Genomic DNA, 27,856 nt, shown 5'->3' with positions numbered 1-27,856 from the left:
CGTATGCGGACCCTCCATAATGGATGAACAAAGCCCATGTAAGAGTGGAACAAGTGAGGCTCACAACGCATGAAGATAACCTCCACATTGGTCATCAATCTTCTCTCACTTTCCCCCCTAGAAGATTGAAGTCTCATTATATGATCTTTCTATAAGGAAATCAACGCACTTGATCATAAACTACCATGCACAAACACACACACACACACAAAAAAGGTAGACTTTTTTTTCCTAGAAAATGATGATGCCAATACAAGAACATTGTAATGAACTGCAGTTATCTTAGTTGCTAAAACCACTTGACACGAATAACATGGAGTGTCACTTCAACAAACTATAACGAAAATATGAAAAGCATGATCAAAGTCATTGAGGCCAATCCACGAGGATACTCAGAACAGAAGCAAACAGTTTTCTGTTGATCCAGGCAATTAATCATCAACACAGGAATTTTCCACATAGGATCCCATTGATCAAGATCCTGATAATTTAACAATTATTGTGCCAAATGCAGCCAATATACCTGCAAAGCATATATTTTCATAGAAAAGGAAACATTCCGTGTTCTTTACCAGCTGTTCGAATTCCTTACAGCTACCAAAAAGCTTATGTGCCTTTAGGGTAAGCACTAGAAAACCTGCACCATGGATACTCTGCCAAACACCAGACTGCACCATACCACATTCGTCTGATTATAAAACACGCTGTTAAAATATATACCTACCTTCTGATGAGAGAATCTTTCGAGCAAACCCGTATTTTGTTTAGAAATAAAATTGATACAAGAGGAGACAAACAAGAACGAAAACAAAACCTTCTGATGAGAGATGAACAGAAATTCACATGGCTTTATGCAACACCACCTTCAAAAATACTCCCACTTATTCACATAAGAACGCAATGCTGCAAAATTCTCCTATTGACTTGTCATACAATATAAAGACTTAAAACTTGTTGTATACCAATACATGTTCTGAGTCAACCTAACCTGCTCTAAGAAAAATGCAGAGAGCATTGCAAATTAGGAGGCTTATTAGTTAAATTTCCTGAAGTAGTAGATTCTTTCAAGATGATGAAATCATTAATATCAACTAAGGTTCCACCACCAGTCGAAGCATGGTGCAGGTGCAGCAATTAACCTGGTATGATAGATTTTTTCCCCCTTCAGCAGTAATGCATTCTAACATCATGCAAGTTTGTTCCAAGAAATTCAATTGAAAGAAATATAATCCATAGTGAAATTCAAGGAGGCGAGGGCCGACGTTGGCACAACAATAAAATTGCTCCATTGTAACCTGTGTCACAGGTTCGAAACACGGAAACAATCTATTCGCACCATCATGCACTGGAATGCTTCTTTTGGAAAATTCTAGGAAGAAAAGAACATTTTTATCCTATGTAACATCCCATGATCATACCTAAAACTATATGGAAGCTCCAGTGGTAAAACTGAAGTGCTCTAACATGTATATGGAGTAGGAGTTACCAGTCAGATAAATGCAAAAGAGCTGGCAGCAGCGTCATGCCCGGAGATGGCTTTTTTTTTGGGAAATTATAGGAAGAAGAGAACTTTCTTTTATCTTATGTAAATCCCATGATCATACCTAAAACTACATGGAAGCTCCAATGGTAAAACTGAAGTGCTCTAACTTGTAAATAGAGTAGGAGCTACCTGTCAGATAAATGCAAAAGAGTAAGTGACACATGTCAAGATAAGAGTACAAATAACTAAGCAAAATGTCCTCTCTCTCTTTACCTTTTTAGCACAACATTAGTGCCCACACCCATTGTTAACAAAAATTTTGGCCAGAAGATTAACTCATCGAAATCTTCAATGAAGTATTATGATTGCACGAAGGTCTCATCATAGCAATTACAGTCTTTGGATTCATCTAAACAAACAGACAAAATTTGCATCTACATTCTTACAGAAGAGATCAGCATGGACTCCAAAAAGTTTTGTTTCTTTTGTATTCTTTCAGTTATGAATGAAGAAACGAAACTGGTATGAAGCATGCCAAATTTGCATAGGCACGGTTATAGAGAACACCAACCCCCAAAAAAAAAAAGGTGAGTCACAGCTACTTACGAAAAGGAAGAGCCCTGCTGAAATAAACTTGGACAACAGCAAATAGCAACACTAGATATGAAAATCCTCAATATCAGTTAAAAGACTTGCGCTACCAACCGACCTCTGTTCTGAAAGGTTCACCACCAGCTGGCCACAAGCCCCACTTATATCTTGACCCATTTCCTGACGAACTGTTGTCCGGATATTATAGATGTCTCTTAGGACTTTCTGGAACTTCCTCACATTCTGTTCAGTGCTGGTCCTGAAACAACTTTTAGTACCAATTGGATTGAAAGGTATTAAGTTTACAACCTGTTTCCATCAAGAAACAATTGCATTAACAAATGTGGAGGTGATAATTGAAGATATACTAAGAATTCTCCAGCATCAGATCAAAAATCAAATGAAGACAACAACTAATTAAGATGAATCATTATAGTTCTAATGTACAGGTTCGTCATTATCTGACAATGTGCATAACTTAAGCTCAAATAGGTGCCGAAAACTAGAAGAATTGCAATTCTAACAAAAATCTGATCCACCATAAAGATTGTCATCACCATGTTATAGCCACTAGACAGTGAAGTCAACATAAAACAGCTAGTAGTCTAAGTCAATAAAATGTTTGCTAAGATTTCTTTTCAAAATCAGACCAGCTGGAATGTATGTACAGAAGAACAAAACAGGAAGTCTATACATACAAATACAGAGACCAGAAGGTAATCCTTTTTTAAGTCTATGCTCCCATCTATAGCGATCATTTCAATCAATATGACAGCAAATATGCAAAATATCTAGCTGACAGTACATAAACGGAGCATATATTCAAAGCATCCAACCAAAAGCCATCCCACAGAAACATAAGCACTGAACCATCATTCAGTAGATCTATTAATACATGCATGCAGGGAAATAGGCATAATCACACCAGTAAATCCAACAAACCAAACCGAAGAAAATGAGCCAATTGCACAAGCATGCATGTAAACTGCACAATAACATAACACCCTCCCAGTGCAAATCCTAAATTCAAAAACAGATGGCTCATTGCACAAGCAACCATGCAAATATAATCAACACCCAAATAAAGTCTACCTCAAGTGTTAACAACATATACTACTCAAAAGCATAAAATTGAATTTGCTAACTCATTTATCACCAGAAGATTTGATCAATTTCAGCAAATCGTTGTGTCAAGCTTTCATATAGAAAAAAATGCAGTGCTTGAAATTAAAAAGAAAAAAAAACAGAGATAAAAAGGGGGGAAGAAAAGGCTCACCACTTTAAGCATTTCTAGTAGATTACCAAGCTGATGTGCGTGCTGCTCCTGATCATTAACCCCATCCAGCATGATGTACTCAATAAAGATTTTCTGTTGACTGCACAAGGATCATGCATAAGATTTCACCATTAAACAATGTCTATAGATATGTACAAAACAAAAAGTCCATAGACAGGGGATATAACCACAACTTTCCTATTTCTCACCTGTTCTTTTGATATGTCTGTAATGCATCCATAAGCTTTCCTAGGGGAAAAGCCCGTGCTGCAGGCATTATTCGACAACGGATGTCTTGATCTGGCGCATGCAGTGATACAGCCAGGTTTACCTTGGGCAAGTCATCATGGAGCTTGTTGATGGAATGAATGATCCCAACCTAGAGAACATCTAAAATAAAAATTCATGCTAGAGTTCTGCGCATATAAAGATATCAACTTATACAGCATTTAACTACTACTAAATAAAGAATCATCCATAGGAGATCAAAAGCACACTTCTTACACATTTATAGTGCAAACCCAATGTCCACGTAATAATGGGAAAAAACAGTTAAACACCTGTGTCTAACCTGGTTTCTTGAAAATGTCATGAAGAACACAAGCAACGGTGGTTATCTTTAATAATTATAGAGTTCAATATAACATCCAATTTATGCCTCCAGACATTGTATACTAATGTATTGACCAGTCTAGTAAACCTTATACTAGCACTTTCATGTCTTTAATGATGATGTCTCACAAATATGAATCTAAATACACTGATACTGATCCAAGGATGGAATCCGAATTGTTTAGGGACATTTTGATCTAGATTGTGAATCTTAAGATTTTAACGACATGCGAAAAAACTGTAAATAGTTCTATGTTTCAGAGAAAACTCATTCCATACCCGATCTAAAAGAAGCTTCCAATTATATGCCTCTTCGGAGTAGAAATAAATCCCCTAGAAATTGTCATCAAGCATAATTTTGAAACACAAACAAAGAAAAATTTGTGCCTCGCTTTGTTTTCATTTTATGTTCCATTCAGTGCTCAAAACTTTGGCTACGGCAAAACCAACAAGACTAACATTTGAAAAACAATTGCAAACTTCTCATTCTCCAAATCTCACCTAGGCCTCCTTTCAGTGATACTTATTCTACTAGCAACTGGTACAAAAATATACATATTCTCTGATTGTGTTAAGGCCATTTGAAAGAATGGCAAAAGAACATATAATATTAATAATGTAAAAAAAAGAACGTCTAAGGCTATTACAAAGCTAAGGCTGTAAAAAATAATAAAGTAGATTATACAACTTGCAAATGAGAAGCTGAGGAGGATATCTACAAAATGACATAGAAGGAGGATGGATGAGTACAGAGATTGATCAGATAATTTGCTATTAATAATGAAGTAACATTTTCTTGTGAAAGATTTTTTGTTCTTTTCTTAAAGCTTTTGGCGAAAGATGATCAGATCAAGGACAATTGCAGTGGAAATTGACTTCACCATTTGTATTAAACAATTGATCCTTAATTATCAAACTAATCCAACTTTCCCATATTTCATTGACTCTTCAATAGGAGGAAACTTTTCTAACAAATACTTCACAACAGTATGATAATCATCAGTTCTGATGAAATCATGTGCAGGGATAGGGAGTATCTAGATTTTTTTTATTTGATCAATCCATCTAAAACCCTAAAGAAGATTTTGAAGAAACAAATCCAAACACCAGATACATATAATAACAAATGCTTTTGCATAACTATAAGTCTAACATTCCAAAAGTGAATCAGTTCATAGAACGTACAGTTGAAACTGTAATTCTTTTAGGTGACAGCTGAAATGGAAATCCTGTCATGATCTGGATAGCTTCCACAACAGTAGCATAGTTGTTTAATGGCTCGCCCATTCCCTGCATATCCATCATAGCTGTACCAAGGTTATAAAGCATGATATAATATAAACCCAGGAAGCACTTTCAATATGCAAATACAACTTTGTGTTTATTTGTCACATGTGCTAGAGTAGGGATTTTAGAATAGCAGAACAGAAGCTTATGCAGCTAACAGCATGTTGAAAGAAAATTTAAAGCTACAGAAGAAAGAAAAAATACAAGCTAATGCATCTCAGCCACAAAAAGCCCTTAAGATCAATATTTTACACCATTCAGGAGCAAAATAAAAGTTATACAGAATCTTCTTTAATATAAATAATATTTATGATTGAAAAAACAAAATGTTTAAGTGTAAATGCAAGACAGAACCAAGATGAACAGAAAAAACACAGTATCCACATGAAAATTACTTCAGAAAAAGTATGCCATAACAACGCACCCCTTGTTTCATTAAACCCTTTGCATACTAATTTTTTCCAAAGGAAGTCAATCAGAAATTATCCCTGTTACATTGACACTTTCAACATGAGTCACAGCAGGAACAAGTAACAAGACCAACAAATGTTACATATACCATACCATGAAAACAACATTTCGTATGTGTGAGAAGCGATGTGCATGGACCAATTGCTCCACAATCTCTCCAGATGACAGATTATTTTTAAAACCCATAGTCCCAGTGGCACAGAATTTACAACCCATCTTGCAACCCACCTTAAAAAAATAGCAAAAGCAGAAAGTTAATGATCTGGAGGGAAAAGATAACTAATCTCATAAATCATAAGTTGAAGCAGAAAACTTTGTCTAGTTAACCTGATAATAGTGTTAATAAAATCAAAAGAAGCATTTCATTAACAAAAGCCTACCTGAGATGACACACACAAGGTTGATCTTGGACCTCCAGGTCGAGGTTTCCCATCATATTTCCCCAATCGCGTATCATACCTCATAATTACAGCTTCGACAGAAGTGCCATTCTGGTAACAGAAAATTGTAAGTTTTGATTTTTTTTTTCTCTTCCTTTTGCTTTCACAGCAGAATAAAGAAAATAAAGGAAAAGTTCTAACTAAGGAACCAAGCTCAAACATGCCAGATGCATATACGACTGATCTACGATGTCCTTAAAGGATTGATAAGAAGGATTCAAGAATCAGATTGAAGTCCAAAATTTATCAGAACTCCAACAGGACTATGTCACATCCTGGACCATGGAAATCCAAAAAAATCTGAATAACCTTCAGCCACTGGAATGGGCTGGTTTGGTTTACTAAAGATTTTCAGGTATCCATTGAGTAGCTTGAAATGACCAATGGTTATGCATTAGTTATAAAGTCAATAATATCTTGCAATAAATGTGGTGGAGAACAATAAACTACAAAAACAAATACCCCAATTTGTACTTTCCTACAGATGCATCCTTCTCTCACACTCAACAAGCCAAAGCAGACCACCGCCTAGCCACAGATGGTGTTATAAGTGTAACAATAATCATGATATACCACCTAACTAAGAGAAATCCTTTTTTTTTGCTGAAGTTAAAGTTTGTCAATTATACAAATGACAACAAGGTAAATTGTTACATAGATTGTTATACGAAGAAAGCAGGGAACATTCTCATCTGCATTAGCACAACCAGGAGAGACAACTAAAATATTTCACCATAATTTCCACATTATATCATATTGTCAATGATATACACTTTTTAAAGCAACACATAACGGATCACAATTAAAGTTCAAAATACAGAAAGCCTATCTCCATGGTCTTCTTAGTGCAAGTGCCTAATGTTTACAACTCTTTACTGCCATGAAGCCTACAAAATAAAAATTCAGAAAGACAATTTCATCCTACAAATAAGAAGATTTTGTCATCTCACAGACTCGGAATTCAAAACATCAATTGGTTCATATTTTAGGCAATGAGCACCAACAATGGTTCTTCCAGAGGTAGCTTACCTTAATTAAAATCTAAACAAATTGACATGTCATAAGAGCATGAAAATTAAAAATCTAACTCTAACACGAGTCTATGTTTGCTAAAATCTGTCTCCACAGAGAAACAATCCTCCAAAGAAATTGCTCAGCTCCAACATAACCTCTTACAACACCTCAAAAATCTCTAGTGTAATGCCATTCTCCATTCGACATTTCTTACACTGCTCAGAGAAAGACGAGCAATCCATCCAACTACTCAAGAAACCAATAAACCTGACTAAGACGAAATGAAGCGAACTGAAACCCTAAATATTTCAAGATTTCAATTAAAATGTAAACTCATGTTCGATACCACTAATCAAATAAACCAATCTTCAAAAAAAAAAAAATCCAGAAAAAAGAGGTAGAGAGAAGATTCCATTTGAGATATCCAAGGGAACTCAAACCATTCATCCGGTGAGGAGTAAAACATCGTAAAACACCATTATTCACCAACAGGGAAAGCAAAACATAGGAAAGAACAGCAAGAAAGAAAGATTAGAGAGAGATTTTGGTGGATGAGAAATATCGGGAGCACCTGGAGGTTGATGAGGAGCTTGGTGGTGACCCGATCCGTGGAGTCCACGGTGGAGGAGATGGCCGACGTCATGGCCCGGAACTTGGAGCGGAGGAGAGGGTAGGCCGAAGAAGGAAGGGAGGGTACCTCGTCCAGCTCGCAACTAGGATTCTGGAGGACGTACCTGGGACGCCATTAGAAGAAGAAACCCTAGATTAGGGACTCGAAGTAGCTAGGATTTCATAGAGAGAGAAGGGAAAGGGGATTACTTCCATATGACGGGGATGAAGTGAGCTCTGATGCCGGCATTCTCGAACTCGGTTCGGAGAGCTCCGTAGTCGAAAACGGAGCTGAACGCCATTGGCCGGAGGGAGGAGACTTGCTTTCTTTGCTGCGGAGAGCGCGCTCTCTCTCTTTCTCGAGGCTGGAACAAGTAACGAAAGCACACGGGAGGGTCGGGCCTGCGCACGCTCGACCTAGGCCCGACCAGATTTCATATTAGGACCATGATTTCGAGCCCAAACTCAACTCATGAGCCGGCTTTATCGAATCAACTCAGACTCATAGAAAAAATTTTAGACCTAGCAAATCATTCCACGATATACAAGCACTATGACAATGCAAATGCTCCTCACTTTTTTTTTTTTTTTTTTTACTATGATGGATGAATCATACCTGACGAGTATGGATGCACCCAATAAAATCAAAAAATAAAATACCTCGAAGTGCCAGAGGCAACTTTCCATCTTCAGCTCACAGGATACTACCCGAGTGATTGGCTATATAAGCAACCACTCAGTCTGTAACCCCATTAGCTTCATGAAAAATATAGTGCCGGTGTTCCTTCTGGGAGACATGGCTTGCCATCTTGCCTCTGACCATGTCGCCAACTTCACCCACCCCAGTCCCCTGCCCCAAATCTGGACTCCATCTCCAATGCCTCCATTGCTAGTGCTCTCTCTCTTCGTGTCCCTCGGCAACCTCTTCCTTTAATCCAATAAACCCGCTTAAGGGGTAAATTTTTCAATTTGCATAAAATACCCTTGCCGGCATGTGTGGAGAACGTTGATAAAGTAGAGTGGTGGGTAAACTTCTTTTAGATATCGGATGAGAATTCAGCATATAAAGCTTGATAAAAAATTAAAAAAAATATCCACTGAAATGACATTAAAAAACTTTAAAATAATGGCACATATGTAGAATTTCTTTTTCTTTTTGATCTCCAAAATGAACCCGCTTCGGAAGTAATACATTGAGGCCCATTTCATCAAACTGATCTTTGGAATGGAGTTGGCATATTGGCCCTATTCCATTATATTTCCTTGCAGAGGCTAGTTGGCTTTAAAAATTAGTTTTAGGATGTGATTTTAAAGTCTAATTTGAAGAAAAGGCCCTTTTCTGGTTATGACCAGCTTTTAAAGCCGGACCTTGTATAACAACTCCTTGATTGGGCATGCAAGGCCATTATATTAAAGATAATCAAAATACATCAACTTTTTGAAGATAGGGAGTAATTCATGGGAAGCACCATTGTGTGTAAAATTTGTTTGTGTAATCACACCAGGCCAAAGAATTTCCTTGCCTTTTCTGTCCAAAGATTGATGCTCACAGTGGATCTCCCCCCCCCCCCCCCCCCCCACACACACACACAAAAAAAAAAAATATATATATATATATAAAAGAAGGTTTAAGTCGAAATTTTGACCCAATATAAATATGTAGAGGATTAGAACCCCATTTGAAGGCAAACGCTCTGAAACTGTCACACAAGAACAAGAACTCAAAAGGAATTGATGCCTAAGAAGACCAATCATACGGCATAAAAGCTTTGGAAGCTGCACACAGTTTAGTCATACAAGAAGTTCTGGATGCTGGGAAACACAATGGTTACTCCTGAGTCCAAGGACGGAAAAGGAAGGAGATTTAAGTGGTATATTTATGACAAGAATTCCATGATTGATGCTAGGGGAAATCCTTAGTCAACAAAGAGTTTCTCCTGCCATATCAGAAGTGAGGATTGGTGTGACTTCTGGCAATAGGTGCAATACAGGGGACCCAAAGAATTTTCCACGAGAGCACCATTAGTTGTTCCAACAAAACTTCAAAACAGCATTCAGTAGGCAGTACCACGAGAAGGGCAGCAAGCGGCGCAGATACCAGGCAGCAAGCTTCCATCACCAGCCCAATCTCTGAATGGCTAATTGGCTGAAGAATGGCAACAATGCCCTGCCTTCCATAAGCTTCACAAAAACGCTTGCCTTTTGAAATTTGTGAAAGAATCACAAATTTAAGACAACTACAAGGGATTAATAACTACCCAACAGTGTTTCACATAGGTCAATGCCTTCTGCAACATTAGGGTGTTCATCAAATCAAAGGAAATGGCAAAAGTAGAAAGAAGAAAAATTTGGAGCCAAGAATCACATGATAAGCAAAATCAACAAAACATCAACAGTTCAAAACAATCAACTCTTCTAGTAACAGAAGTGGCCTCTTTAGAAACTGTTTCAAGAAAAATGAAGATGATTTTTCTTTTGGAGAGGCTAGAAGCATTAAACTTAAGATCATTATCACATTACTTGAGAGAATGAACAGGCAACATCGAGTAGGCCAGGCACCCAGTTTAGCTTGTCAACTTCTACAAGGAACATTAGGCACACCATCAATCCATCAACCTAACACAAACAAGCACTACAATGCTAACAGTGCTTCAACCTTCGCAATCTGCTCTTCCTCGTTCTTTGGAGTTGGGCTCCTATTTGCTTCGTCAAACAAATCATGCTTCCATTTTTCTACTTGAAAACCACCTTGGCGGTAGGTGCTTCCCTCGCCATACCTTCCACTAAACCTTTCCCTCCCCCTCATGCCCCTGCCACCAAACCTATCCCTAGATTGATAGCCAGCTCTATGCACATCTCCCCTCCTATCATTTCTCTCATCATCTCTGTTGAATGGTCTTTCAGGCTTATCCAGTCCACGAGAATAATTACCACCCCTTTCTTCCCTCCTTGAAGAACCTGAAACAGGTTGATCACGACGAGGTAACCTTGATTCTAGCGCTGCTTCAGCTGCTGCAGATTCTGATTCCGCCGGCATCTTCTGTTCCCTGAATGCCGGTCTTTTCCGAGCAGGTGGTTTCTCAGCCTCCAGTTCAAAGAATCCATCATGTTTCCATTCATTATTTTCAATTGCACGTGCTCGGGTCCTCTCATCTTTTTTCTGCAAATCATATGGTTCGGCCTTGTCTTTAACCCTGTCACCAGATTGCTCCTTCGGATCACTCCGCCATCCATGATCTGTGAAAAATCATACACATCACTAAACAAATTAAGAAAGAGATACATGAGCATAAAGAAATAAGGAATTCAAACAAAAACACTGTTCAATACAATGGTTAATCACCATTTGATTTGCGGTAACTTCGACCACCTTGCCCAGCACTGCCACGTTCATCATGCTGCATAGGTAGCCTAAAATTGTTATATACAATGAGGCACTTGAAAGCATGGGTGCAAACAAGAATCCCCACTACATCAGGAGAAAAATATGGTTTGCAGGTAACAAATGACAATAGTAACAAAATAATGGTATTAGTTAGCCCAGCACCCAGATTATTTATTCTGCAACAAAATATTAGCACATAACAACAATGCATATAAACAAGATGAATATTATAAAAGTCATCTACTAAGAGCCAAGAACTTTATACATGACAACCAAAAAACATGAAATGAAGTATCAGAGTCAGATCCATGGTACGCCATATCATGCCAAACCGGACAGTACAAGGCGTATCGTACCATACCGGTTCGGTATCGATACACAGTATGGAAGGCACACCGATACTCAGTACACCGGACAGGCCTCGGTACCGAGTGTACCGACACAATCACAAGATGGTACCGGTACTGAGCTTGGTACCGAGATGGCGTACCTTGGTCAGGTCATCCATATCTAGGGGATTTGGTGGCAATTTTTATGATTCCTCTATAGTGGATCTCGAGGATACTTATGTTCAAATGAGGGTTCTCGAGGGTTCAATTCTAAATGGTGGCTAACAATCAATGTATTCTCAAAACGCCTCGCTATTTGTATTAGTCCTTTGCTGTAAGAAAATTACAGTCTCCATATTGTATATTCTCTTCTATTGATGTAGGCAAACAAGATTATTGATTCCCCCTCCCCACAATGAGTAATTCCTTGAAATCACAAATTATAAACATGAATTACTGTTATTAAAACCTAGATTTTCCATGAGAATATAATCATTAACTAGCAAAACTAAGTACATGACAGAACCTTCATACCATCATCAAGTTGTAAAATGATAATGACTCACTATGGCGGCGCTCTCCATTCTCTTACAAGAGAACATAAATACGAAAGTTTCTTACTGTCAGAGGATATTTTGGAGCATTCCTGATTATTGAATAACTTCAAAAGGTAAGAGCATGTTTGTTAAATGAAATGGATAAATCTTGAATCGTTTAAAGACCCCCTACTTTTCCCTCTTAAATAAATTTGGAGTTTGCAAGAAAGGACTCTATTGGAAACTTCAAGAATCCGCAATGAAGGTGTGCACCAAAAGATATGGAACTTCCTTATCACCATAAAACTAGTGAAAGCTGATACTCAGGAGATAAGAGTGATAAGAAAAGAAAGCAATCATTTAGAATGTAAAGGTAAAGACACCATTGCTTGGTCAAAAAGAGAATTGGCAGACAATGTTGCAGAGAACATAAATTATTAGTTTGCTTGGACACTGGGATGAAATTGACTAGTAATGAAGGCAGCAATAGTGGAAACAATGTTGATTGCCAAGAGCATTGTTTGCAGGATGCTAATCTTCTGCATTTTTGTTAGAGCTTCTTCATTTACAGCCTCAAATGTTATTTAGTGTGCATTGACTCATGCTCATGAAAACACACTGGATTTGATGAGGAAGATCTTTCCAATACATTTTACCATAACCGAAAACCAAGTTTGTAGACCATGGTTATAGCGAGCCTACAACATGTTCTCGTGTTGATGATGTAGTCCAAACTAAAGATAATGCACTTGGGACCAAGGTACATTGTACCGATAGTGGAACCCATACCAGTTACCCGGCGGTATGGTATCGTGCCGTTCCATTCAAAGCCTGTACCGACAGCCTGAGCCGACGAGGGGGAGAGGAAGAAGGAAAGAAGAAGAGAGAGAGGGAAAGGAGGGAGAGGGAAGAAGGAAGGGAGGGAGAGAGGGAGAAGGAGAGGGAGAGGGAGGGGGGAGGGAGAAGGAAGAAGAAACGAGAGAGAGAGAGAGAGAGAGAGAGAGGATTCTTGAGCCCCCATCTCCTCCAGCTATACGAAAACAGGAGCGGAGCCCCTATTTTGAAACGAAACATGGGCTCTACCCCCTCTTTTTGAATTTCTTTTTAAATGAAGCCTGCAAGAAGCTTGAAAGCCCTCTCTCCCTCTCTTGGCCTCCCCCCCTTCCCCCTTCCTCTCTCTCTTCCTCCCTCCTCTCTCTCTTTCTCTCTCTCTTCCTCTCCTTCTCCCTCTACCCCTTCCTTGCTGGACTTCTTGAACCAAGAGATGGAACCATGCCGGTCCACCTCCAGTATGATTCAGTACAACCCAACCGAGCGGGTCAGGGTAGTATCACCTTCCATAATTGGGATAATAGAAGTTTGATAATGGGCACTCAAGTTCAAACCTAGGTTTGGTATGTTCCTTTATTTGAAATTGAACCCGCTATTAGAGGTGTTTTTGAGAGCTAAGAATGTTCTTCCATGATTTAGTTTATGTTTGATGGACTTAACCGGAAGATTTAAGCTGTTTTCATCCAGTGATTGCAACTGAGATTTACCATCTCACAGCAATTGCTTTTACTAGGTTCAATCCATGTTTTAGATTAAGGGATAGAGCCTATACGCATTAGCTATATAAGGCCAGATGGTATATGAAGCCTGCCTGTTGTCTGTCTCACTTTTCAGCATTAGAAGCCACATGCCCGTCATACTGCAGCCAAGGAGGTTTGCAGATGAGGGATTCAGATACAAAGAACATACAAGAAGGGGAGGAAACAGAGGGAAGGAAAGAAGGAATGCAAGGAGCATATCCGAAGAGGCATGGAAAAGGTAAAAGATAAAAGGAGGGCAAAAAAGAAAAATCAAACTGGTGAACCATGGCCCCCTGAGGCATCCTACTTCTATTTGGAACTATCTAATCACAGTATTTTAATATTATGTCAAATTTGAGCTCTAAAATTGGAGATAAAGTGGTGTAACTTAGCATTTCTTGAAAAGCAAATTCAATCTTCTTTCTCTCTAAACCCTTTTTCCCCTCCCGTATCTTTCTTTAAGGTCAAACCTGCCGACTGAGAATTTGCCTCTTAAGTGATGTAGGCATTTTTCTTTGTTGACTTCTGTCTAAAATCTCAGGAAAGATAGATCTAAGAGACTAGACCAAAAATTAATATCAAGATCTCAGGAGAAAGTAATTCGAGTATCACTCTGCATTAGCTGTCTAGATGGGTTTCGCCATATGCATGCTTCATGTGCTATTTAATATGTGCTTTTTTATTCTCTGAATGAGTTTGTACATGGGTTGCATATTGCAGAGCGTATATGTAGGTTCTGACATGATGGCTTAAAATTGTGTTTGAATCTGAAGAAACTGTATATATTGATGTTATGTTATATATTGTATGGAGACGGGAATTAACCAAATTCTATCAGGTTTCAAAAAATAAGACTCAACAGAAGCACGAAATTAGGGTTTCAAAAGTCATTTTTATTCAATACAAGATAAACAAAATCCAAAAAATCTGATGAAAAGATATAGGCCTTAAATTGAAAGAAAAGAAACTAACATCTTAATTCATTGTATTCTTATCTACCATATTGATGTTTTTAGCATGCTTAAGAAGTTCACTTTTTTCATTTTTGCACTTTCTATTAGTTTATGAATAAGATTTCTTTTTTTTAGCATCAACAGTTTCTAATAGTCTGAATGTCCATTCCATAAGATTCAGAAAGGTGTATTTTATTCATGGACAGATTATCCAAATAACACTTGGATGTACCAATGTGATCTAACTCTACTACAGCATCTTACTCATCAAGTTCCTTTCTTGATTTTTTCCACCATATGCACTTATTTTTTTCAGAATCTAATGTGCTTTTTACAGCTACAATGCATAGTTAACATATTTAAAAATGTTATGTGGGCCTTTTAATTCTCACCTCAACTATTCATGTCCTACAATCTTGGATCAGATAGAGAATAAAAAACTGAAAGCTATTGTGAAAATGGTTCCCTGTTGACAATAAGTATAGTTGAATTTAAAGTTTTTTCCATCAATAAAATATACATATGATGGGGAGCCAACTATTAATATCATCATGTTGCAACATATGCCCACTGATCATAAAAAAATGGTCAAAAATTGTGGACCAAAGAAGCATAGTTGCAAAGTATGAAGAATAAACACTTGGTGACGTTAAGTAACCTGCACAATGAGTCAACAATGGGTCACATCCCACTTTCAATGACGAAAAATAATGTAATTCTAAGAGAACAAACTGATACTTCAAGGACTGGTTTGATCCGTAGGAAGAATTTTTTCTCAAATATTTTTCCTAGGAATATGATGTTGGGAAAATAGTTTTGCCATGTTTGATTGACCATGGAAAAGTGGCGCATTCCAGAGTGGCTTATATTTGGTTGAGCATATACTTTTCTGAAAAAGTTGTGTGAAATACTTATTATACCCTTAATAAAGGGAAAGACTTTATCCATGGATTTTGATGGCTTAACGGTAATTTTGGAAAAAAAACGATACCAATTCCCAACCAATGGGAAGGTAGCTTTCCCATGTCTCCATGGGTTTTTCTTTTCTATGAAACATGAAAATCTTATTTCCATGGGAATGCTACTTACTCATCTCTCTCCTTTGAAAATTCCAACCAAACAAGAGGTCTTTCTTCATTTTTCCGTTGACCACACTTTCCCCACTTCTTTTTCTGCGAACCAAACTAGTCCCAAATAAATGACAACATAGCACAAAGTGAACCGCCATGAAGCATGCAACCTCAACCATCTAAAAACAAATGAGGGGTAACATATTTAAGATGGTTAACAATGGCATTCCCCATGAAGCATGCAACCTCAACTATCTATGAACAAATGAGTGGCATATTTAAGATGGTTAACGATGGCACACCAAATTTCTAGCCACTCAAGCAATTTCCAAATACAACCGATAAGTCTAAGTGCAGTTACATAGTGGCCCAATTACCAAGAATAGTGTTAAAATAAATTCTTTAATAAGTAAAGCTAACATATATTGAGGTGAAAATTGACAAAAAAAATATTGTAGTTCACACTCATATGAGATACCACGACTGTTCAACAATTATAATATGTACCGGACCCCGTACCGATAGTATTCTACTACAATATTGATATGTGATACAGTACGAGGCGGTGAGGCGCACCGAGTGTCAGTACGGTACGTCTGATACAGTACGGTATCAACCGGTACAGCAAACCTTGAATGCATCTTAATGTTTAATTATATTGAAAGAGTCAACATGTGCAGTTTGCGTGTGTCAATCACTTTTGCTAGGTCCAAACTGATTAGGATTATATGCAATGCATTCTTTCCTTTTAATCATTCAAAATATTGTTAAATAACTCCATTTTTCTTATTGTTAAATTAATCAGAAATCAAGAAGAACCTACTTATTACTAAGAGAAAAATGTTGTGGGTAGTTAGTAAAATGTTACGTGATACACTACAACTTTGCAAAGTGGTGATATTTGCAGGCATATTTGATTGATGGCCTTGGATATATCAATCAATCAAGACTGCTTTTTTTAAAATTTTAGTTATGGTTTACTTTTCACTTTCTCACGATCTTGTATGTCTTCAAACGAAATTCAAGTTTCAAACTCTATAATTTGTGCGATCTAAAAAGATTACACTGGCACAGAAAATTATGTTGGAACATTAGAATTGAATCTCGAGGATGCATTTAGCTGGTGGAATAAGGCCCCTTTACTCTAACTTGCCAAATACTAGAAAAGCAGGCTATTTATTCTAAGAGCAAAATAGGTATTTTAAAAAGTAGAGCTATTTTTCCACTTGAATTGGAGTGATCTACTCCACGATACAAAATGTAGTTTATTCAAATGTTCTAAGACCTAAATGGGTTGACCGGGCCATCCATCACACCTAACAAAGCCCGTTTGACTTTGTGAATCAGACAGTTGAATTGTTTGAAACATCCGAGTAAAAACATCTCAACCTGTCCAAAACAAAAAAAAGGGAACATGATCGGACTTCTTCCCTTCTCACTCCTTTCTTTCTCGATCTTTAACCTATTCCCTTGGCCAATAGAGGTGTCACGACAAAATCTAAGGCGATGTGATCCAATTCAATTGGAATGAGGGAAGCACTAACATATCTATAAAGAATAAAGATGGCAAAGCCAAAATAGAGGAAATGGAGGTGGCGCAGTCAAAAAAGAGAACGAGAGGAAGAGCATCTAGAGAAGGGAGCTAAATTGGGTAAACAATTTGTCAACCCGAACCCGACCTGTTTATTAAATAAGTTAAAAAATTCAAATCTGAATCCGACCTGTTTATTAAACATGTAACCTGACTCGACTCACATAACCCGTTTATTAAATAGATCAAGTTAGGTTAAACGGATTAAACAGGTTAAGTAGGCTTTTAACAGATTAAACAAGTTAAGCAGGTTGGGTTAAATAGGACAAAAGCAGGTTAATCAATCCTTAAACGGGTTAAATGGGTCAGGTTATGATCCAACCCAATCATTAAACGAATCAAAATAGATTAAACAGATCAAAGGTCTAAACCTGAACCTGACCCACTTAATAAATGGGTCTAGACGTGTTGACTTATTTAAGATCCAAACTTATTTATATCAAATCCGAAATTGCTTAAAGCAGGAAGTTTACAAGTCAGGTTGACATCTTGGGTCATAAATTGCTGCCCTTAATTGCTAGGAGGAGGTGGATGGGTTAGTGAGGAGTTTCATAAGGAGAATAACTAGTTAGATTATATATGGGGGCTGGTATGACCTCGGTTCACTTGAGGTTGAGCCAGGAACCAAGACCAAGCGACCATAATAGTTTGGTCTAGGTCACTAGGTTCAAAATATTGGTCATTCCAGAGTGAAATAGGCTGTAAGTAAACTCATTTACTCTAGGCTAGCCTACTCCACAACCAACCTCAGCCTTTAAGAAACAAGCCACACTTGAGAATTGAACAACCCTCACTTCAAGCTGCCCTCACTTGGCTTAAACTATAGAAAAGCACTCAAAGATTAGATTATTCATACTCAAGAAACACCAAATTGCATTAGTTGGGAAACATGCTGAAGCAATTGATAGTGGGGAGGATACAGTTTCTTTTAAAAAAAGAAACAGTTTCATAAGTTATGAAATGGATGTCCACCTGAAAATATGATCGAGAACGTGGCACTTCAGCTGGGTCAGAAGAGTGTTTCGTTCCATCAGAGATTTCATCAAACTTTCTGTCTGAACCTTTTTTTACATTATCAGGCTGCAACTTGGTTTCAATTGCTGGAGGGGCCTCAAGTGGCAAAACATCTTGCAGACGCCTACGTTGCTTTTGATCCTGATCAGCTGTGCCGTCAGCGTACAAATCACGGTTCGTTCTCTCTGTTGCTGGTTTTCCATCTCTTCTTGTTTTCTTTGGACTACATACCATATAACAATTAAAGACAAATTAATGCATATGGCATACTTTCAAACCAAAGTGTTGGATCTGAAAATTGTACTGCTGGCAAAAAGATGGCAAGAGCAGAAAATAGATAAGCTCTAAGGGTTACTAAAAAGGGAAGGAATTTTATTTTACAATCTACAAACTACTAATTGCCATTCTTGTGGCCCATTAGTTTTACAAGATTTTAAACTAATTCTAACTTGACAGGGAGCATAAAGTAGGCCCCGCATACTCCTAAAATTTTAGGAACGAAAAGTGCTTTTAAGCTTAAACACAATATCTTTCGAAGCCCAAATCAAATCCTAGCACAGCTCAGAATCCAGACTCTACACAGTATCAAGATTTTAATCCATGCAGCATTCTGATCATTTAAACTTTAACATAAATCAAAGAATAACAAAATCTTTAAATAAAAAATTAACAACATATTCAGTAGTAAGGCTAACAGAGTAGAAGTTCAGATACAAAGAATGGATAAAACAAAATTAATGATTAGTAATTTAGTATGATACCTCAGACCAGTGAAAGAAAAAAAAAGGTAAATTAAGGCAAGCTACAACACTTTTACCTACAAATAAGAACATGTTCGAGTAACTCAATGTATGATACTATAATTCCAATTTTTTGTAATCATGACAACCACAATGTGAAAAAGGAATGTCTGACAGTTAGAAAATCTGCTTCCTTGTGCATAACTGGCACACGATAAAATGAAGTTTGATACAACAATCATGTTTTCTAGTGCCAAAGTTGAGAAAAATGGTCAAGTGGGGATTAAGATCAAAAACAAGTCATACTAAGGTGTCCTGCTGTCAATAAAAAACATGTCACAGCATCCAATGCGGCACTTAATGGTTAAAACCAGCACACCGCAGATTAGACTCTAAAGAATAGGCATACTGACAAGTGAGAAAGAAAAACAAAAGTCAGGATCTATTTAATAATCAGTAGCATGACCATCAGGAATGACCACAAGTGAAAAATGAAGACGGAAAAGAAGAACCAAGCATGATTACCAGAAATACAGATGAAAAATAAACAGAGAAAAGAAGTAAAAAAGAGTAAAAATACCATTCCCCTTAAGAACATTTCAAAACAGAATATTGCAAGGAAGGTGAACTGTACATGCATGCCTGCCTGCCTGCATGCATACATATGCAAGAATATCACTATCATGATTTTTTTTTTGATTTACAAACACTTTCATATTCAAAAAGTTTATCCATGAAGTCCGCTGTGTCAATGGTCACAAGTTGCAACATAATTATTATAATGAGAATATTGTACTGTAGGCATACATTGCCCATAATGAGGTATCTTCTATCATTTAATAACATAAAACATAACTAAGCTGCAGAATTAAAAGAATGAAATATATGACCCCTTAAAACAAATGAAATTACATGGCCATAAAGCAATAAAATTTGAAAAATATATCACAAAAATCAGTCAGATCAACCTGAGGGAGAGTGGTATGAAATTTATATATCTATATAACAAAATATGTATGCACATTCACGCACATACAGAAACCAAACACGAGGTTATAAAAGTCAAGAACCTTAACATATCGAAGTACAGGAAAATTTCAAATATAGAAAACCAATTTATGGCTACAAAAAATTATTAAGCAAAAAAATCAGCATTCACAAGAGCATCAATACCATCGGAGATATCTATCACTACTGCATATGACAAGCTGACCCATATAGACAACTATGAAAACTTAGGTATCTCTCCCTTTACACTGATTATGAATAAATTTGCAATACCTGCAAGATCTGTCATTGGGAATCGTTTAGGAATTTTTACTTATTCTGTCACATTTCTGGACTATACTATTATTTGGTCTAATTCCAAAATTTCCTAAAAGAGTCTAAAAAGGTTTCTCAAGGTCTAAATTGAAGCACCTAGGGAAATTGAATAACAAAGTTGTTTATAAATCATTTTTAGGGTTGCTCTCAATGTCTTCAAATGCCGATGACATACAGTGCAAACCTCATATGTGATTGAGTAACATCAGGCATGTTTTAGGCATGTTATGTAGGTGATTAGATTTTAGCCACCAAAATGCAAACTTAAAGATTTGTTTTGCATATAAGCCCCCCCCCCCCCCCCCTCTCTTTATAGATAAATTGCAAATAAAGACCCCTCTTTTCAACATATCGTTCATACCAGAAATTCCTAAGTAGGACCCCACATTCACTTTCCATCGGCTATAATACAATATTTATTGTGTTTCTTCCCATGCCACTCTTTTCTCATCCCTTTGGAGCTTATAGCTAGTAACTAGTCATGATTTCTGACATTAGCATTGTTGGATTCGAGCATCTCATTATCACCAATGCTAGATTTCAATTTGAAGACCAGTGTTGACAAATAGCATGGCAGAATAGTTAGAAGCTCCAACAGGCTTGCAGTAAATATACCATTACAGATTATGGAAAGTTAAAGCGACGTCTTATTGTGCAAAATCTGGGATAAGGAAGGTCTTGATATGCAAAATTATGTAAAAGAGTCTTTACATACAATTAATCTACAAAGGGAGAGGTTATATGCAAAAATAATAATAATAAATAAATAAATTGAACATATTAAATAATATCTTGTGTCTTAGTGTATCTAAAACCATCTCTCTAGAGTGATTTCCCCATCACTCACTAAACCATATCCCCAGGGCATTAAATCTTTGTTCTTTATTCTTTCTTCAACATTCTTCTCTCTCAACCATTCTTCTATTGTGGATCAGATCCAGCATCAATTCGTCTGAAAAATTCCACTGCACCTTTCAATCAATCAGGTCACACCATATGAAAATTAGAATATGGAGGGGCATGTTATACAGTTCCATAGAAAATCCATGTATGGACATCTAATTATCACATCCAAACAGTTAGGTTCTGATACGATCAAGTCTTCTCAAATCACAGTGCCAGAGATGAATATTGGGACAACAACATTACTAGTTACTACACCTATATAGATAGACTTTCGAACATTTAAGCTGATGATAGCATCACAAATGCAATATCTCCAACAACAATTAAAACTTAAGCAAACATATCAGGCTTATGAGACATGCATGAGTCTGTTAGGCCGTAGAAGACACAGCCACCTAATAACCCTATTGCACCCAACTCCAAACTGCAATTCCACACTTCCGAATCATATTTAGCTAGGACATGCAAATCTGACCATCCCACATTGCTAGTCTGAAGAACTACCCAAATCATGTCCACTTAGCAAGGTGGGTGAGAGAGACTGGGGATTTGATCAACAGGCAATTAAAGCAATAGCGTAAGGGATATATTCATCTAAGATATGCAAAAGGATAACATGGGTGGACAGATAGCAGAGGCCGGCGACAAGGAATGAAATACGATTGGGATGGGATGATACCATTGGTACCATACAATTTAAATGGAAAAAAGATATCACACTCGGGGATGCCAAAACTGATTGGCCACTGCATATCAACCGTACTAGACAGTACTAAAAGTTTGTACCGATGGCTTACCAATTGTTTTTCATTTTTATTGATTCAGATAATCTCGATACTTACTGATTGCACCAGTACTGTAATATTCTAGGATAAAACTGCTACAAAGATCAGTATCAGTAAGCGATGTGGATAGGGGTTTCAATGATGTCGACCATGGCTGCTGCAATGGGATCCTAAAGTGGGACACTTTCGGAGGCTTGAAGCTATTAGGTTTTAGAGAGAGAGAGAGAGAGAGGGAGGGAGGGAGGGAGGGAAAGGGAAGAGAGTGGGAAGGGGAGGGGTCAACCCCACAAGCCATGTTTTCTCCAAGATTGGCGAGTGGGGTTAGGTCGGCAAGCATGGATATTTCTTCTTTCTTTGGAAAAAGGAAATGATGCAATGAGAGAAGGTTTGATGGTGATGGTAGCATGCTGATTTATTTAATGAGATTAGGTGCACTAGGGAAGAAAAAAGGATTGATGTTATGTTATAGAAATATGCACAGCCTTTTTTTTATTTGACTGCAGCAGCAGACAAAATATCAAGAATAAAATATACATAGCTGATTTGATTAATAGGATTTCTTTTATTTATTAAAAAAATGCCTTTTTGCAAATTTACCTTCGTATTTTAATGGTTATTAAACGACAAATTTTTACAAGCTGGCCATTCTAAACATAGGGAAAAAGCTAAAATTGTAATAAGTTATATATAATAATTTTTAAACATATAAATTTGCACGGATGCTTCCTAGACACTTCCACCCCCTAACTTTTAAACCTTGCTGCTTCCCCACACCCAAACTTGCACCAACTTCTGGTGACTTAAATGCAATAGAACCTAAGCTAAGCTAGGCTGGACTAAGTTTACTTTATAATAAGATGCCAGGATAGACTAATAAGCAATAATATACACATAATCACCAATAAATAACGGTTACTAAAAAGCACCTGTATTTGTATGATTTAGAACTTGGATTTTTCAAGATGCATACAGCTATACCTCAATATTGTGACATGAAACTTCATATGCTGTAGTGAAGCCACAAATAGCAACGGATATTCTTAGCTGAACAATTATGTGCACTGCACATGTGTAATTTATTAATTACTTTAATTTTTCCTAATGATGCTTGGTCAAGAGTGTTACAATTTATCTAAAACGGAATTGGCTTCAGCATTTATAAATATCTTATGAGCTGCACAATACCCAGCTTGATCCTAGAAAAGAATGAACATCCAAATAAGCCATGCTGTAACCTAACAAACTAGAAAAGAGACTAGCTCAAGTTAATCTAGAGCCACGCACCTAACTCATACTTTTTAGAAAGAAAAACATCATGTTGGCAATTATCTCTAGCAAATGTCAAAGAATTTTAAATCTTCGCTGGCAATTTGCACTTCTGGATGAAAAAAATGAAAGGACTTATCTCTATAGAATGTTCAAGTACTGTTAGTGAAATAAGTTCACCAAAAGGAAACTTTGAATGATGCAAACCAAAACTGAAAATCTCAATAGTCAAGATGGTTGCAGTGTGCTCCAAGAAAAACCCCTAGTGAATAAATAAAGCTATCAAGCGAGCTTTTCTCTATAAGAACAAATATTTTGAAGAAAAATCTTAATCTTATAAGAGATAATTTCTTTTACAGACTCTTTTATGAAATATGTTCATTCAAAAAATTATTCAGCTTCTTTAGAGAGCTCGTTATTGCTCCTAGCAAGATTCAATATTTGATCAACAGCTAGCTAGGTCAGCAGGTCCTACATGAAAAAGGTTGCCAAAAATAACTGATCATTACAAATAGGAAGAAAAGAATAGGAAAAATCAGTGCCACTAATCCAGTAGAAGATATTATCATAATTAATAGAATTAAAATCATATTTAAAATCACCTTATCTTCTTGGCAACAGATGGTCCTGTATATGAAGCAAATCAAGATAAATTTGTGGATGGAGGTTACCCAAAATATAACTCCTAAAGAAATCCAAAGGTGCCGAAAACTGTCCTGCACCAGTCTTGTATACTGTTTCAAGCTCATCCTCCAGTTTATAATTCAATGCAAATTTAAACCTAGCCTTGAAATAACACATCGATCCATAAGAGCATACAGCATTAAACAAGAATGCTTTTGTCATGTGTCTATCTTGGAAATCTGAATAAGCATACATGATGTCATATATGTGTTTGGCTCAGATTGCATCACAACCTACAAACCAACAATAAAATTTATAGCACTTTGAGGGTCCTCATGGACAAAGTTTAAATTATGTCAAGATGCTAGGGTAGACTAACATACAACGTGTGCACATAAACATGTTGCTAACATAGTAACAGTGACTAGAGAGCACCTTTACTTGTATAATTTAGAACTTGAAATTTGTTTTCAGATGCATTCAGCTATACCTTTAATATTATGACATAAAAACCTTCAACTCTGGTGATGATTGTGATGTAGCCACACATAGCTGCGAATATTCTTAGCTGAAGAATCATGCATGTTGCACGTGCCTAATTTTATTGATTACTTTAATTATCATTGATGATGTTTGGTCATCAGTGTTACTATTTCTCTAAAATAGAATTGGCTTAAGCATGTCTAAATATCTTACGAGCTGCAGTCATACCCAGCTTGAGCCTAGAAAAGACCAAAGATTTAAATAAGCCCTGCCTTGAGCTAAGAAAGATGGAAACCAGAAAAATCAAGTTGATCTAGAGCCAAGCATCCTTGTGATTCTAAGCTGGAGACAAGCAGTGTCAAACCAAGCTTAGCTTGGCCGGTTGATAAACCTAGCGCACACTCTCTAGAAAGCGAAATCATTGTGTTATAGTTATTTGTATCGAAGAAGTTTTGATCTTCATTGGCAATATGCATATCTCTATCAAATATACAAGTACTGATAGTGAAATATGTTCATAAAAAGGAAACTTGCAATCATGATCGGCGGAACTATCCCGAACCATCCGGTTCCGGGCGTCCCGAGCGGTAACGGGACGGTTTCGGCAACAAAACCAAGACGCCGTCGCCGAATGGAGAGAAGGAGAAGGAAAAAAAAGAAAAGAGAGAGAGAGTGGGGGAGGGAGGGAGAGGGAGAGGGAGAGGAAGGAAGAGAGGCCGGCCGAGACCGGGGAGCCTCCGCGCGAAGGAGGCGGAGGCCAGGGAGACGCGGATCGCCAGCCGGCCTCTCTCTTCCTCTCCCTCTCCCTCCCTCTCCCTCTCTCTCTTTCTCTCTCATTCTCCCTCTCTCCCGCCTCTACTGTGTCGGTACTGGGCCGTATTGACCTGTGCCGTCAGACAACCGGTACGGGGCCTGATATCGGCACAACAGACATTGCTTGCAATGATGAAAGCCAAAAGACTATTAAAATCTCAATAGTTGAGATGGTCATGATGTGCTCCAAGAAAAACCTATAGCGAACAAATAAACCTATTGAGTGAGTTGTTCTCTATAAGAATGAATATTTGAAGAAAAATCTTAAGCTTATAAGAGATAATTTGTTTACGAACTCTTTTATAAAAGTTTTTCTTTCAAAAAATTATTTAGCTTCTGTGAAGAGCTTGTTATTGCTCCTAGCAAGATTCCGTATTTAATCAACAACTAGCTAAACCAGTGGGCTCACAATGGGGATCCTCCATAAAAATGGTTGCAAAAAATAACAGATCACTATAAATAAGAAGAAAAGAAAGAAAACAATAGGAGATATAGTGCCATTAATCCAGCAGAAGATATTATCATAAACAATAAAATTAGAAGCATTTGTAGAATCACCATACATTCTTGGGAACAGCGGGCAATCACCATATATGTGTAGATGTAGCTTCCCTAGATACAAAGACAAGCAACAACTCCAAGGAAACTCAATTACTTTAAAAACAAACTCACCCGTACGGTGGTCATAAAGAAGCCTATATCATCCCCTATCCCTTTAAAATCTTTCCATGCAAAATAAGAACTCCTCTGATCTATTGATGCATTTTACCACAAGAAAGATTAGTATATATTTTTCAGCTTGCACTAAAGCAAAACTTCTGATATGACTGAAACTTGTGTGCTAACCATGTATTCAAAATTCTAAAGTCCCAAGGAAAGAAATCAGCTTTTCAATATTGATTGACTGATGAAATAAACAAGCACCGACTGAGTTTCCAGTGAGTTTTGCCTTCAAGAAGAAATTTCTAGATGTTTAACAAACAGTTAGCACATCAAAAGAATGAGTTTCCACCACGTTTTGTCTTTGGGAAGTAGCAAAATATGGAAATCCAAAAAGTTTAGAAAATTGTCCTCTACTGGTCTTTTTCAACTATTTCAAGTGCATTCTCAACTTTATAATTCTATGTAACCTTAAACCCTAACCTCAAAATATTGCATGGATTGAAACACGCATACATCACTAATAACAACAGAGAAAAAAAAATACTCTTTCATTGTTCAGAGTGTCCAAGCACGCATTAGTCATGGGTCTATCTTTGAAAAATGAAAATAATTCATCGTGTCAGATATGCATTTCGCTCAGATCGCATTCACAACCCACAAATCAATAGATAGAAGGCATCGTTGCTCGAGGGTCCTTATTGCTGATAGTCTTAGCAACTACTAGACATAACAATAGTTATTAATCATTAGATCAAGCAGCATGTGGATGTCAATGTATTGATATATCAAAGTGCTTCAATCGTCCAAAGCTTTAAGTTTGTGACCTCAAATGATGCACTAAAAGCATAAAGTAACAAAGAGGAGGATTATAAGGGAACCATCAAATTCACCCAACAAAAATTCATGAAACCAAGCTATTATCTTATACTAGCTCATTTTCTATTAGATATTATTTTTTCCAGCATTCTCATCGACGTGATCATATTTGTCTTTTTGGAACAACATGGACAATGTCTTTCCCCTTGAACCCAAGATAAAATTTCGGTTTCAGAGCCAATTCTGGTTTGCCTTGACTTTTTTTTTTCTTTTTTTTGTTGCAACTGCAATAGTCCATCAAAATAAACTGACCAATCACGTAAGCAGATGAAAATAATGTGGTCTGAACAACATGAATCAAATAACTCTATGACAAGGTGAAAACTTTTTGACACCCAATTTCACAATTATGCCGTTCAAAATCTGAACCATTTCTAAATATCAGCGAAATCAATATTTTCTCACAAGATAAAGTTAATCATCACCACATTATTATTTAGAATTCAAGTGAGTAATAATTCTCTCTTTCAATTTCTAAAGCATCATGAACCCATGGATACAATCATGTATCAAAAAATCTAGAGAATCTCAGGAGAAAAAGAAGGATGGCACAGTTAGCTGATCCTAGCCAAAAACTTGAAAAGCTGATCAACCTAGTTGAAATATTAAACCACAAGGCCGAAATCTAAACGTGAATTGGCTTCTGTTGCGCCAAAACCAACAAAAGAATCTCTCTTCACAAAGACAAAGGTAAAGAAAGGATCAAGCAAACACGGAGATGAATTCGACTTCACGACACATTTCAGGAACCGCTTAAATCTATCGGTTTACGCGCCCTATTAATACAGGAACAACCAATTAACACCGCAAGGGATCGGATTTGGTGGTCGAAAACGAGATGGGTTGATTAAATTTCAGTGCCTCCAAAGGCTCTCTTTCTTCCTTGCCCTACCGATTCGAAAGAGGAACAAAAAAAAAATGAGAGAGAGAGAGAGAGAGGAGTTGGGGGGGTGGCGGCACCTGGATTCTCGTTCGGACCGGGAATGGGGGCGTTTGGCGTGGGAATCGCGGCCCTCCCGTCGAGACGACATGACCGCCTCCGACGCGCTCCTCTTCCGGCTCTACTCCCCAGTAGCTAAACAACAGAAGCTAGGGCTCCGTCGCTTCACGCCTTCATCTCTCCTCTATTGCTTCCCTTGCTCAGT

The 27,856-nt window shown here is 37.3% G+C and overlaps 2 protein-coding genes across 4 annotated transcripts; both read right to left on the bottom strand.

Annotated features, from left to right (window-relative positions):
- Positions 1-1,106: 1,106 nt before the first annotated feature.
- LOC103705304 (Radical SAM superfamily protein) lies at positions 1,107-8,188 on the bottom strand. Of its 3 annotated transcripts, none has more exons than XM_088701086.2 (9): positions 7,994-8,188; positions 7,746-7,908; positions 6,101-6,211; positions 5,814-5,948; positions 5,148-5,252; positions 3,560-3,729; positions 3,351-3,450; positions 2,193-2,383; positions 1,107-1,295 (listed from the first exon to the last, which is right to left on the bottom strand). In XM_088701086.2, the coding sequence occupies exons 1-9, from the start codon at positions 8,083-8,085 to the stop codon at positions 1,211-1,213; spliced, it is 1,152 nt and encodes a 383-aa protein (XP_088557212.2). In that variant the 5' UTR covers positions 8,086-8,188; the 3' UTR covers positions 1,107-1,210. The 3 variants fall into 3 exon arrangements, with proteins under 3 accessions (XP_088557212.2, XP_088557213.2, XP_008787188.4); XM_088701087.2 differs by lacking the exon at positions 1,107-1,295 and adding an exon at positions 1,533-1,672; XM_008788966.5 differs by lacking the exon at positions 1,107-1,295 and having other exon boundaries at positions 1,801-2,383.
- Positions 8,189-10,130: 1,942 nt separating this feature from the next.
- LOC103705303 (cyclin-like protein) lies at positions 10,131-27,856 on the bottom strand. Its single transcript, XM_008788964.4, has 4 exons — positions 27,672-27,856; positions 18,191-18,455; positions 11,127-11,181; positions 10,131-11,020 (listed from the first exon to the last, which is right to left on the bottom strand). The coding sequence occupies exons 1-4, from the start codon at positions 27,740-27,742 to the stop codon at positions 10,416-10,418; spliced, it is 996 nt and encodes a 331-aa protein (XP_008787186.1). The 5' UTR covers positions 27,743-27,856; the 3' UTR covers positions 10,131-10,415.

The sequence above is a fragment of the Phoenix dactylifera genome, chromosome 7 (assembly GCF_051530095.1).
Source record: "Phoenix dactylifera cultivar Ajwa chromosome 7, Ajwa_hap1_PhDact_Kaust_v1.1, whole genome shotgun sequence".
Lineage (NCBI taxonomy): Eukaryota > Viridiplantae > Streptophyta > Magnoliopsida > Arecales > Arecaceae > Phoenix > Phoenix dactylifera.
Note: the sequence above shows the minus strand (reverse complement) of the source record. Positions and strands in the feature narration are given on the sequence as shown.